General features: G+C 33.1%; 1 protein-coding gene across 9 annotated transcripts in view; it reads right to left on the bottom strand.

Moving 5' to 3' along the window:
- Positions 1-1,313: 1,313 nt before the first annotated feature.
- Mical (Molecule interacting with CasL) overlaps positions 1,314-14,786 on the bottom strand; it is a 65,675-nt gene continuing 52,202 nt past the window's right edge. For 4 of the 9 annotated variants that reach the window (XM_076902564.1, XM_076902563.1, XM_076902562.1 and 1 more), the window contains 8 exons: positions 14,525-14,649; positions 7,046-10,600; positions 6,898-6,927; positions 5,656-5,800; positions 5,428-5,575; positions 5,233-5,342; positions 4,987-5,160; positions 4,319-4,730 (listed from right to left, as the gene is read on the bottom strand). In XM_076902564.1, coding sequence (XP_076758679.1) covers positions 4,402-4,730; positions 4,987-5,160; positions 5,233-5,342; positions 5,428-5,575; positions 5,656-5,800; positions 6,898-6,927; positions 7,046-10,600; positions 14,525-14,649 — 4,616 coding nt within the window. In that variant the 3' untranslated portion in view covers positions 4,319-4,401. Of the gene's footprint in view, positions 3,395-4,318; positions 4,731-4,986; positions 5,161-5,232; positions 5,343-5,427; positions 5,576-5,655; positions 5,801-6,809; positions 6,928-7,045; positions 10,601-14,524; positions 14,650-14,786 lie in introns of those variants that run through there. The other 5 variants (XM_076902567.1, XM_076902569.1, XM_076902565.1 and 2 more) reach the window with 4 other exon arrangements.

Here is a 14,786-nt window from a genome sequence, read left to right as displayed (position 1 = left end):
CGTTTACCTTGTTAACGAGTTGCATTTGTATTCAGCATTTATGTATTAATTGGCTCGAGAATAATTGACGCAGATTGAAAAAGACGTAGATCTACATAAACGTGAAATAACGGTACACAGTACAAAAGTTGTCTTTGTTTCAGATAAACTTTTTATTTGTTTTTCAGACAAACCTTGCATTTATTTCGCACAATATTTACAATACTCGATATTTAATTAGTTTGTTCGTTGCCCGTGAATAACGAGTAATTCGATGTAAATTTTGTTTAATACTGAGTCAACACATTTGCCTCGACACATGTTGCACCTTGTTTATTTGAACCTCGTAGCTCATTGGTGGCGCATATCCAATTAGATCGCTGAAGCATAGCGGTGCATAATGTCTCTGATTGGCTGTGATTTTTAATTTGTAATTACGAGATATACGGTAAAGGAATAAGATATTTCTGATAACAAAGTTTATTATTTAAACATAGTTTTCATTAGGATACCGTGAATTTATTCTGATCCCCTCCGTACAGGGATCATTGTGCTTATACTAAGCTGATATTATGTTTATCTATACCCTGTACCCCACATAAGAATTAACACAGGGAAAAAATTGTATTAAATTTTATCTTATTTTAGCACACTGCTCTAATTCTAGTTGCATTCTATTAAGTTCTAGGATACTTTGTATGTGTCGCGTATATGGGTACATTAATATTCTTTATTTGAATAACAAAAGATTCAATGAAAAACCTTTTGCTTTCCTATTTTTAGTTTACATACACGTTACATTTATTTTCACTACTACAAGAGATTTACATACATGTATTTCAAGTCAATTACTGAAAATTGCTTTCCAACAAAGCCTTATATTTCTTAATATACTTAATTTTTTACTAACTTTATTACTCTACCATAATTAAAAGAATCATTTATTGTAACAAAGTAATAACAAAATAGTTAGAATATTGTTAAAAAATTGTATTCTTCAGAGAGTAAATAAAAAAGAATACTTTTATTGCTTCTAAGATTTTGTTAATGCGAGGTATATACGTGTATGGAGAAACATTAGTTTTATAGTTCTTTTTTTTTAATAGAAGTTATGGCATATATAATTATACATTTCTGCATACATTATTCTACAATATACTGTACGAAAGAAATGCAATCTTTTCTACGAAGCTATAATAATAATTAAATTAATTGGTATATGTAATTGTGTGCAATATATCGTTTAAAATACAATGAAATGTTTTTGTGACTGTATAAATTGTAATTTGATAAATTTTCTTATGGATCACATAATGTAGCCCATACTATTGCTGTTTGCTTTTATAAAAAGACTAGCTTTATTTGTTTATAATAAACTTATACAGTTTTTCAAAAAATCTTTCATAAAATGTTAAACTGAACACAGATTTCCAGTGTATCATACAATTTCCTTTCAATTACGTTGCACAATTCCACATTTTAGGCACACACAATTGGTAAGATCACGGTACAACTTTCCCAAATGAAGTTGATTCTCATAATTAGGATAGGTCAAGGCAGTCAAGTGTCTATATCAATTTATGATTACGAGACGTACAATAAAAAATAAGATCTTTCTGATATCAGAAATTAGTACCTAAATTAATATAGTTTTCAGTTTTTTGAAGATTTCTCACACAGAAGTTAGAAGCAGACTAGCACTGAACATCGAGATATTAGATATAAATGTATGTACAAAAAAGAAATAAATCATTTGTTAGTATTGAACATTTTTTAACTATTGATCTATTAATTAAATAATATTAGATAGTTGTATTTAATCTTTATAATAAATTGTTGCCTGTAATAGTTTGAGTTTAAAACAATGCTCATTTCAAATATTTTTAAATTATTAAAATTTTATTTTTAATTTTACTATGCTCTAAGCATTTCAAATGTTAGACGATATATGCTTTTTTTATTCATACATCTACAATGGCATTTTTCTTTTTTGCAATACATAAAAATATTTTTATATATATATAAGGTATTTTAGATAAAGCATTCAAAAAGAAAGTATTAACATTCATTCATATATGCTTATCTATATAAATGGCAATGATGATTAGAATGCATTTCCTACTTACATTTCATAATTCTTTATGCTTTCATCTCTATCATGATTATTTCTGTGTTTTCACATTTTAAACATATATGTATTGTTTTAATGTTTAACACATCTGAGGCTCAAAAAGATTGGCAGCTTGTTTCGATGTGTATAACTGATATTGTAACGTATTGCATGTTAAATATGCATAGCAAGGAAATTAGAGGCTAACTTCTATGTTATTTTCTAATTGTAAATATATAAGTTCATTTTTCTCCAATTATATTTCATACAAAACTTTACACGTTTATGGCTTATTAAAATTCTATAATTTTTCATACATTTCACCAGTCTCTTTGTAAACATAAAAATAGATTTATACATTTTATTTAATTGTACCATGTACATATTATCTGTGTACATGTTGCAATGCGCATTATTTAATGCAAAAGGTATTCATTATATCACTTTCTGTTCAGTTATTCTATCAAATTACAAAATACAACTTTTGTGTTTTCAACAATCGAATTTGTGTATGTATAATGATTACATTTTGATTGATCTATGTGCAAGTACAGAATATTATGATAAATAATTTTAATAACTTATTTTATAGTTATAATCAATATTTTGCAATGACAAAATATATATGTATTTGTTCATAAAATTTTCTTCAAATCCATATATGTTAGAGTTTCTGTACAATGTTTGCACAATAATTGTGTAATAATCTTTCTATTTTCTTCATTCCATCGTATGTTATTTATCTAAATATTAAGCAATGGGGCCACAAATTCATTTATCATACAATTCCACCATTGTTATTAGAACAGTTTAAAAACTTAAGATATATAAATACATACAAAATTTATACTACAAATGATTAGAAATACATAGAAACGTACAGGACATATACAACTCAAAATAAATGTTATACTCTAAGGAATATGAAAAGTCAAAGACATAAAACAAAGTAATTGGTAGATGTTGGTAAGAAGAAAAAAAATGTAAACATATACGATTTGCATACATGTGATGAAAGACTTACAACTTAATTTATGTGTGGGTATGTATAAAAATTACATAAAAAACTTAAGTATTGATCTTTGCAAGACACTTGATTCTTATAAGATCCTTTCCCGTATTTACAATTTAATTAATTTACTTATTCAATAAAATCGATCAGTGTGGAAATATAGAATGGAGTATATGTACAATAATGTGATTTCTGATTAAACCGAATACTTAGGACCACATTTTTTTATTGGCGTTAATCTGAGGCCTTTAGCCAACATTTGAGCTTCAAGGTCACGATCTTCATCTTGATACCTAAAAGAAAAGTATGCTTCCATTAACTACTAAATATAACACTTAGGATTTAAATATGCAATGATAATGCTTTTATTTTGTGCAAATGAAACATTGCAATAATTAATAAAAAGCAACAAAAAAATATTAAAATATTTTTATAAGCAAAAAAAGTTTGTACCTGTTATTATTGAATGTTTTTCCCCAAATTTATGAAATTAGTAGATCTGTTTTGTAAAAATATACAATATACTTCCATTCTTTTACAAAAATGTGTTTAAATAATAAATATTGCTTGACAAAAATGTATGTATGTGGGATTCCTGACTATTTTTGTTATTTATAACAAACAGATATGTGTTTAGGAAATAATTACCATAAACACATACAGTAATACATTTTATTCTTTTCAGAGATATCCATCGGAGAATACTTTAAAATTTAACAATAGTTATATTTCTATAATTTTTATGTTGCTATATTTTTAACTTTGTATGTGGGTAAATATAACTTTAAGTAAAACCAAAATATTTTTATTCTTACAGCTGCACTACACATAATTATATATATAAATATATCACTTCATTACAATGCAAAAAATGCTAATAACAAAATAACAAAAAAAAGTGTGTATATGAATAACATGCATGTAATTTAATGGAATAAAAATTTTAAAAGTGTAAAAATTAACTCTTTTATATCAGGCTTTTCTTGCATGCATTATAACTAAAAAAAAGTAACGCGTAAATCATTCACATATTATGCTATTAAAATTGTAGCAGCTATAAAATAAGATATTATTTACTATTTACAATGTCAAACAAAAAAAAAACAAAAAAAAAAAGAAAAGTTATATTGCACTGGAATACATACGATTTACATTTAGTTTCAATGTAAACGTGTAATTATATATAAAATTAAAATAAGAATATTTTATAAGCTAAGAATTTTGTGACATTTATAAAATGTAAATGAAAATGAAAAAATTTAAATTTGACCTAAGCAATTAGGGAAATTTAAAAACACTATCAAAATCTTAAAAGCATTAGAGGTTCATAGTAAAAGTTGATGAACAATTCTATTAAGTTAGTCAAAAACACATACGTAATTAAAATCACTATCAAGGTAAGCATAAATGTTGTGTCATTCGAATCAAGTGACAAGAAATTAAGTACATGCGAGGAACAGGCAGCTGTGTATTTAGGAAAATGCGTTAATGTTTGGCATGTAGAGTTACACCACCTTTGTCGCTCTTCTTCTAGAAGGGCGATGAGCGAGTCCCGCTTCGCAACTATTTCCAACATTTCTGTTAAAATCTCTCCTTCCTTCTTTACATCGGCACTGGTTTTCTTATCATCTGTAAAATTTGAATATATCTTTTATATTTTCATGTGTGTTATGACTGCAGAATAATTTTTACAGAGAAGAAGAAACAAAAGAGGCTTGTGTAACTAAAGCTTCCACCGGCCTTTTTCTTGGATATCTGATACGATATCTGAGTTATAGTTCTATACTTTTTCTGCATAGAGAAAGAGAAGAAACGTGAAAAAAACGTGTTCGTACAGATAGCATTCGCTCAAGTTTAGATTAAAATATTATAATGAAATATTAACCATCATCAGCTAAGCGTTCACGCAATTCTTGTTGCAACCTTTCATGGCGATCTTCGAGCTGAACCTCTTGAGCTCGTACCAGAAGCTCCTTTTCGTATCTACGCAATTCCGTGCGTTCCTTCATGAGATCAAACCACTCTCTAAGTAAATCTGCTTCTTCCCGATCAGAGCATTCTAAATATCAAAATCACACTTTAGTCGAGTGTCTAGAACAAAACAAGAAGTTAATATTGAGAGATTTCTTACCGCCTTCTCCACGAAGAGCCTTTTCAACGCTAACACCTCTACTTTCCAACTCTCTTTGTTTAACTTCCGTTTCTTCCAGTTTTCTTTGTATCTCTTGAGCCATACGCAACCTTTGTAATTGTTACAAAACAATTGTTATGTTAAATATATCAAATAATTAGGAAAGTTCAAAAGAGGTACACTTTTCTTACGTACCTCTTCAATTGGGCTTGTCTAGCAATTCGTTTCGTAGTTTTCGTTTTGCGGGACATAGTATTGCACGAACCTTCAGTTACCGTGGCTTTGTGCATGTATGAAGCTGATACAGCTGTTGTTTTTGTGTCATCCTCTGACAAACTATCATCTGTAATAAGCATAAAATGTGAGAAGTAACGTTTCTCTCTATACATACTTTTTATGATAATTACTGTACTTTACTCATACCTGAAACTTGTGTTGTAGGAATGGTGTAATTAAGGGGTGGTGGTGGGATTGGTGGTGGATTTTCATTTAAGAAATTTCTCGTGAGCATACCCTCAGAAACACTTTTTGGTCTAGCGTTAGTCTTCGGTGATGCGACTTTATCAAGCTGAAAAAAGAATTTACTGTAATATTGATTTCCTCTAACAGTTTTGATAAAGACAAAGAATGGATAAATTGTAAAATTAACACAAATTACTTCAAAGTTAGAAATACAAAATTATAATAAGACTCACTATTGAAGTTTACTGGATAAGTTTATATAAAGTTCAGGTAGTCACAAAACACACATACACTATCACAAAAGTCTGCATTATATCTAAAAAATTTCAAATATTTGCAAAAATCAAGATTTTCTTAACGTTTCATGAAAGTTAATTTATTTACCAGTTAAAATTGGACGAATTTAAAACAAACAACAGTGTTTTCTATATTTATATACAGTGGAAAACAAATAATATTAGCACGAGTGTCGTGAATCGTATAAAATTTGTTGTAATTACATTTATATTTTATCAACCCTCATTTGTATGATGTTCCATTGTTTGATTAATGTAAATGAAAATATATCTTTTATCTTTCGGAGTTTAACTGTATACAGTTAATCAATAATGCTCCCTTTATAAAATATTTCATGAGAATTGTTTAATATTTGAAATTTCAAATGTGTATGTATATACATTCTTTTATGACTGAGTGCATTCATAATTATGTACAGTATATAATTAAATATTCATATGCATACCTAATAACTTAAATTGGTGTATAGATTAATTAATAGAGTAATGATTAAGTATATACATTGTAGTAACACAAGAAAAAAATTAGAGCATCAACTACCAAATAATCTACCTATTCACATATTTGTCCAAATTTTCTTAACATCTACGTTAGAAACAAACTTGATTAAATCACACGAAAACAAACGAACATACTGAGATAGCAATTTATATGTACAGCGAAAGTTACCATGCTCATTTGTAGGATAGACTGTTACTACGAGGTGGACAACGGTAGAGTGTAATAGAATGAAAATTAAATGTAGCTTATGCCAATCAATATGTTACCCCTTGGAAGCAGACGAGAATATGCAGCAAACGAAAATAAAATTATAGTACCTGCACGATATACAATAGCGAATACAAATAGTGGTATAAGAAAGCTAATACTGGAAAAATTAGTATCAATGACTTATGAGTTGCTTACATCTGACCCTTCCGAATACGATTTACATAACTGAAACATTTTAGAATCTAATTAGTTGAAGAGATATTTGGGAATACGTCCACGCTGTATACATAACACAAGAAACGTATAGAGTAGATACAAGGAAAAGAAATTGGAGTTTACATACTTTGCCTTTCGACTTTGAAGTTAGACGGAACATAGATAGCTTGTCTTTTTGATTGGACGGCGAGGGAGAAGATTCCTTCTTAAAGAAGAAATCTGAGACTGCTTGAATGATGCTCTTTCTTCTTTCTGGATCTTTCGTTTTTTGTTTTTTCTCTCTTTTCACAACATTGGCAGGAGTATTCGATTTTGGTGAATCGGTTTGTAGCAGTTCATCCATCGATTTCGCATTGGCAGCAGATAAACCACTGAAATTAATTGCCTCTGCCACGGCCTTCATATTGTCTGTGCTCTTGCTCGTTTGCAACTTCAATCCAGTTTTGTTCGTCGCTCCAGAACTGTAAAGTCTCATGCGGGGCTCGGGTTGTGTTTCTTCTTTATTTCTTCTCTCCTCCATGGAGAGTTGTCTTCGTCCTACTTTCATTCTCAACTCTTTAATCTTGTCTTCTGGACTAAGACCCAAATCTTCATCGCTCTTTAGTCTGGCTCTTTCTCTGGCATCTTGTCTTGCCTTCTCTGCTGTCCTCTTTGCCTCCTCATGCTTTAATCTAGGAGGCGCAATCGGCGTTTTAAAGCTATTTTCTTTCTCATCTTCTGCTTTAATTAACGCTATGTTTTCAGAAGATTTAGTATTATTTTTACTACTTTCACTATTGAAAATTTGTTCACCTTCCAATTTCCAAGGGAACTGCTGTTGCTCGTGAAACGTTTCAGTTTCTATGAACTTTTTGGTTTCAACAAAAGTAGTACGTAGGGGGCTGCTTTCAGGTGTAAATATGGACGTAGGCACAAATTTATTAACCGTTGGAGCATTAGAAATAGGTGGTCTTATCGGTGATAAAGTAGAAGTAGAACTGAACGAGGAAGCTCTCGCAGCTCTTCTTGCTTTCTTTTCTGCTGACTTTTGTTTATGCGCCTCCACTTTGTCCATTAGCAGATCTTGAATTACATTTTTCTGTTTGGATCTCTCTCTGGTGATTTCTTCCAACTTCCTAGAAGTAGCTGGAGAATTGAAGCTGTTGTTCATCGTTGTCTCCTGATTTTTAATCTCTTCTGATATCATCTCGGCGGTACGAGGCTGCAAAGAGCTCTTCGAGTTTTTCCTCTTGGATTTTCTGATGTCTATGGAATCTTTGGCGTTGCTGAACTCAGCGATTCTAGACTGAAGCCGCTTCACGTACTCCAAGTAATCCGGATTGCTCGAGTCGGCTACCGTTTTCGTTTCTTTCTCTTGTTCAGGTTGTTCTTCTATTTGGGTAGGAACTAATGACACGTGCGGATTCACGGGACTAGCAAGTATAGTAACCACCTCACTTGTAGTAGTGTCTTCAGCTGGTTCAACGATGAGTAAACTGTCCTCCTCCATCGACTGGAACAATTCTTTGTTCACTGCTTCGGCGATAGGCTGTTCTTCATGAACGGAGCTTGATTTCATTTCAGCGTCCGTCTTAAAGCCATTGTCGGATTTATTAGCAGCGTTATTCAATTTATTCATAACATCATCCATGGTAACTGGGTTTATCTCTATCACATTTCTGTCATTATATGCTTCTTCCTCCGAACAGGAGTCATTCTCTACCTCCAACTTTGCAATGGGAGCATCAGCGATTAACTTGTCTCGCGGAACGGTAAGCACCGGGGTACTCTTAATGTTTACAAATTCTACGTATCCTCTATTCTTGAGCATAACCATGTTGGAAGCGTCTTGCAAGCTATCATCTAATAACGAATCGTTATCAGTGTCCATAAAGTCTATATTTTCACCGTTAGCTAAAAGTTTCGAGGTATTGTTAATAGGAACATCTAGTTGCTTATCCAACTTTGAAGAATCCAAGTCCATGTCCGTTAAGTCTTCCTCTTTAGCTATCGTGATCGGCGCGTAGCCTCTCCTTGCAGCATCAGACGACGTGATGTTTCTTCTGGTAGTTATAAATTCTGGATTAATGTCGAATTCAACATCGCGCAGATCATCCGAGACCAGAACCTCTCCGTCGCGAGCCCATTCCGAGAATTCTGTTTCAGTAAGGGCTGCAGTGGTGATATCGTTCTCCTCAGAATCGTCATGCTTGTTAGAGACAGCAGATGTTACAGATGTAGGTGTACTGCAATTACTGACGCTCTTCCTGCCATCATCCTGCAATTCTAATTGCTCGATCTCGTTCTTTACTATCTCCAGTTCCATCGAGGCTTTGTTCGTAGAAGGAACCGGAGCAGGAGCAGCAGAGTTCAGCTTGTTGTTCAATTCTTTGTCCCGTAAGAATGAACACTCTATGGAGTCTGGCTCGAACGATTGAGTATCGTCGAAGTCTTTGCATTTGTCAGCTTCCTCGTCTAGCAATAAATTTCCATCTGTGCTATGAATCTGCAAGCGCGGTGGAAATAAATTCGCAGCAGCCAGTGGTTGATCCTGTGTCCCCTCTTCCGCTTCACCGTCACCCGAAGACAACGAATCACTGTCTATTTCTGAATCGCCACTGGTACCATTCTCTTTCGCCTCCTCCTTCTTTTTATTCCAGTCCACCTGCGGTACAATAATGGAGGTTTCGTGCAAGGGGCTACGTGGTCGAAAACCGTTATTTTCGTCAGCGTTTGCAGCAAAACTGCTCTCTGCATTCTGAGAGTTCCTCGCGTTCTCCAATATCTGCGAGCTTTTATTTGGTAAGTTTTGACTAGGCACTACTTGTTCCGTTATCAGTTCTTTGCTCGCTACGTCCTTGGATTCACCGCAGACAATGTTGGGCGAAGTCTTTGACTTTAAAATACTAGATTCTTTGACCAGATCTGGTAACTGGGTCTTCGATATTTCAGGCAGGATCGTTGCTTTGTAAATAGGATTATCGTTGTTTAACAAGTTCTGAGAAGGACGGTTAGCGGTGTACGGTTTTATCGGGGATGAAGAGAATAAAGCCGTGGGTGATATTGGCGAAAGTTGAGTATTGTTCGATCGCAACTTGCTCGTTCCCTGTAGGAATGCTTGCATCGTTGGACTCGGTTCTGGAGCGGGATTTAACAGCTTCTGATGTTGAGATATAGCGTCCGTGAAATTTCTCAATTGAGTATCCACATTCGAGGCTGAACCTGACTTCATGACAGAACCACCAAAAGCCGTGCCGCCAAGTAAATACTTCTTTTTCAATTCCAAGGATAGCTTCGAAGCAATACCTTCCGTGGAATGGGTGCGATTCAATAGATAATCTCCTTTACGTGGGTTTATCAACGGAAGTCGGTTCGTGTTTGTGGGTCCCAGTAAATTTGTGATGCCTTCTTTCTCAGGACGAGGGCTTACATTGTAATCTATTTTTATTTGTGATTTGGCGTCCAACTCTTTGTCTTGTTTCAAATTTCCATTGATCGATGAGATAACTTTGCTTTTTACTTGAACCTTTTTAGGCTCAACGTAATTTCCCCTGGTTTTGCGGACATACGAGTCATTGATCGTGATTTCTGGGATTTCATGTTGCGTTGGAGTTGCACCATCGTGTTCGAATTCAGAATCCGTTGATATCTCGGTGGCCGAATTTTCTTCACTCTCTTCTGACGTACCCTCGTTTGAGATAATCTGTGAATACATATAGAAGTTAACGAAGGAACAAGTATATCAAGAATAGTAAATGGAGGATTAGGAGAAGAAACACTGAGAATCCATTACTGGTAAACTTTGCTAGTGGTCTTTTTATGACTCTCAAAGTCCCTTATCATTAACTGAATACAGATTGGATTCTGATTGTTCTTACTCCCGATTCTTCAAATCTAATTAAAAAACAAGAAATTTTGTTTAGTGTATTAGTTGGAACTATTAGTTGCAAGGAACATGATGCATTTGGTCAGCTCAGAAGAGTGTTCTGCATGAAAATTTCTCATTCTCACTTTCAATACTAAGAGTTCAGTAATAGAATATAATATATAGAGTATTACAAATGTATCGGTGAATGTATGATGTTCCTAACTCATTAGCGATTCATAATCACCTAATGTTTATTGCGAAGTCGACTGTAACAGTAATGATACGGATATGTCGAGAATGAAACAGTGAGATTTTTTAATAAAGTATTGGCTGGTGGTAATTTCAATATTAATACAAATTGATAAGAGTTATGTTGCCAGTTTTAGCGTGAACACTAAACCAAACACAAACGATTAATTCATTTTGAGTCACTGTTAATTTGGAATTAGTTCAACAGGTCACTCCATTCGTACATAAAACTGCTTTACCTTTTCCTCAACGGCCTTGGGTATTTTAAAAAGATATACCACCATCAGCCAACTATAAGCAATATCTTTTTGTTCTACTTTATTAACATATCTCACACAATTACGTTAGATGTAAATCATAAAATTGAAAAATATACATTCGAAAATATATAGTAATCATTTTTAAAGTTGTATCCATCATGTGCACTCGTATATGTTGTGTCGATCAAAAATATATATATATATATACATGTATATATTGTATATGTTAAGATACTACGCATTTATCTTTCTTTGCTCGATCATTTTTAGGAGGTACGGATTTTGTAGATTCCCGCAGGTCAGTGTTTAATAGTGGAAGAGACTTTGTGAGGTGAGAATGTTTATGTTCGTTGCTAGTATTTCCTAATGTATTTACTGTTTTACTTATTTCGCTATTTCCTATCTCAGTTGAATGTTTTAATTTATTAATCCCTATGTTTATCGTGCTCTTGTGTTCATTAGAAGTAATATCTGCTATAGCTAATCTGTCATCGATTGCAGTTGAACTTGATTGTATATTAGAAGTAGATTTATTCAAAGAAGACGGGACATTCGACTTCCTTTTCGAAGATCTTCTTCTTACAGGAACGTCAGGAGTAAGTTGTACATTCGATGTACCAGGTTTTATCGAGAAATCGATTTCACGATGCTCGTATTTTCTTTCTGGTCTCTTTGGTACCGTATCATCTTCGATACGTGATACGACAAAATTGTTAGTCATATTCATTTGGTTCACACGTTTTGGTGTTTCAATGTTTCGTTCAACAATTTTAATTTTGGCAACTTGATCATGCTTTGCAGATAAAGCTGGTAATTCGGAGGAAGATCTGGAATTTTTGTGTAGCGTTTCAAATTTATTAGTAATTCCTTTCCTTATATTTAAAGCATTATCACTTGAATGCAAAACATTATGTTTACTAGCTTTACCATCGTTAAGTAACGACATTTGCGTTATTTGTTTTTCATTTATTTTAGTACTGTTATCTATTGCTTGTTTGCGTAATTCGCTTCTTAAGTGCGGAATAAACTTCGTGTGTTCTGTAGATTGAAGCGCGTCACTTTTAGGTCTTAAATTCGTCTGCGTTACGTTGATTTCTTTTACAAGATGATCAACTGCTACTTTATCTTTTTCTTCGCACAATTTAGATTTTGATGCATTTGATTCTACATTTATTGGTTCTGTATTGCCTTCATTTTTGTGAGAATCAATTACTATACTCTCATGTGATTTATTTTCTGGAGTGTCGTTGATTGGTAATTGCTTCGGATGGACTTCATTCTCGCACAAATGACTTGTTATATTTTCCTGTGATTTAATTTCTATAATGCTATTCATTTGTTGCACGGGCAACGATTTTTCTTCTGGATTAATTTCTATTTTAGGAGAATTAGTTGCGAGATTTTGGTTTCCTTTGACAGAATCAATTTGTAAGCTATCATTTAAGTTTTTACTTTTATCACTCGTATACTGCGGCTCAAGTCCAAGAACTTCGTTATCAGATATGTCGAACAACTGTTGGAACTCTTCTATTTTATTTACACATGCTGTATCTTGTTGACTATCCATATTTTCTATATGCAATATGATGGGCGGAGTATCCAAATGCAATTTCGATTCGATACGTTTTGCATCGATCGAAACTATTCTCTCGTTTTCCTGCTCTATTTGTTCAAATCGTTTATCAATAGAATCAATGTCAATTTCACTTAACTCATCCGTATTTACATTTATATCGCTTTCAATTTTTGAATTTTTTGATTCTTTTTTATCCTTGGTTCCTATTTTATCGGAAGATTCCTGCGTTGTTTTCTGAAAATATTTCATTAAATCCTTTGGTTCAACTTTAGTAGATAGTTTTGGTTTAACGTCCAATTTTACAACTTTAACATCCGACGATTTGGGGTCTTGAGTACTCTGATCTATCGTTTTCTGTTTCTTCTCGTTTGTAAAATATTTATTAATTTTCCTTCGAGCATTCTCCGTGGATAAAGGTCGAAGTTCGCCTATTGAAATTTTATTTCTTGCTTTCCTTTGTCTTAAATCTCGTTTTAACTTATCGAATGAACTATTTCCATCAGACTGCTCCGGTTGATTGCATACTTCTTTGGGCACTGTTAATCTAACAGTTTCAATAGACGTTTCTTCGTACGACTTCTCATTCGTTGGTGATGGTGAAGTGATTGTCACTATTGGAACGCGTTTATTAATATCCTTCATGGACAATTTTAACTTGTTAACCCTCAACTTTGTACCATCCGAATAATAAGATTCTGATTCGTCCGCAGTTAATTTATCTTGAATATCAGACGGCAACAATTCGTCACACAGTGTTTCAGTTGATTTATAAATTTCAGACGTGGAGGATGGCAATGATTCTTTACTCCGACTTGGAGAGGAAGTTACTAGATCCGGTAGTATTTCTTTGAGTTTTGCTACTTCCTCGGTAGCAGATTGGAGTGTACTATTGTAATTAACCTGACTAAGTGGAATAGCATCTGGAAGCATAATTCCTGCAAACCCTGATTGCAGTTCAACCTTCGGTACAGTAGTTGTTGTAGAGGATGTATTGATCAGACCAAAAGTTATTTTATTGTTTGTATCGTTACGTTTATGAACAGTTGTTTCGACCAACTCATTGGTAATAGTACTCATATCGTCTAAATTTTTGTTAGCAGAACTTGACATATTATTTAATTCATTAATTTTATTATTATCAATATCATTATGTTTTAAATTAGACTGATTATTGTCGTCTGATGATTCGTTCTGGATTTGTTGGTTTTTATTTAAATTTGGAAGATCGTATTCCTCTACTAAACTTTCATACTCCGAAATACTTTCGTCTATATTATTAGCTTTATTATCCTGTACAGTCAAGTGATTGGAAATAATTAAAGGGGTGTCGAAATCTATGACCTTCTTTTTCTCATCGTCTGATATTAAATTACAAAGGGAATCAGGAATTATACTTCCACATGCCTCGTTTTGGGGTGTGTTCTCCTTACTATCCAATTTTATGATCTGTTTGTGATCTATTTGTTGATCTGTGTCTTTTGCTAATGTATCAGTCGTCAACGTTTCTTTATCCAACGACTTTTCAACATCTCCTGTATCAACAATGTCTTGCTCAGTCAACATTTCACTGTTATTCACGTTTGTCTCCTGGCGTGATATTAAATTAGGTATTTGTGCAGGAAGGTCGAAAGTTTCTTCAATTATGTTATCTACAGAATCTTGAGAAATTTTCACCTCCGTTTCCGAACCGGTATCCGTGTCGGAGCTACGTGTGGGATTCTTCAGCCAAACTTCTTGTTTCCTTAGCTCTCGAGCACGTATGTCATCTTCATCCTCGGTGGCTGTTGTACTTTCATCATCTAAATAAAAATAATAAAACGCTTTTATCATAATGATGAACAAAGACAACTTACAAGTGAACATAATACGACAGTATCATAGGTACTTTGACGTGAAAGTCTGTTGATAATACCCAGACAACACAGTAAATCACACA

Source organism: Xylocopa sonorina, chromosome 10, assembly GCF_050948175.1.
Source record: "Xylocopa sonorina isolate GNS202 chromosome 10, iyXylSono1_principal, whole genome shotgun sequence".
NCBI classification, from domain to species: Eukaryota; Metazoa; Arthropoda; class Insecta; order Hymenoptera; family Apidae; genus Xylocopa; species Xylocopa sonorina.
Note: the sequence above shows the minus strand (reverse complement) of the source record. Positions and strands in the feature narration are given on the sequence as shown.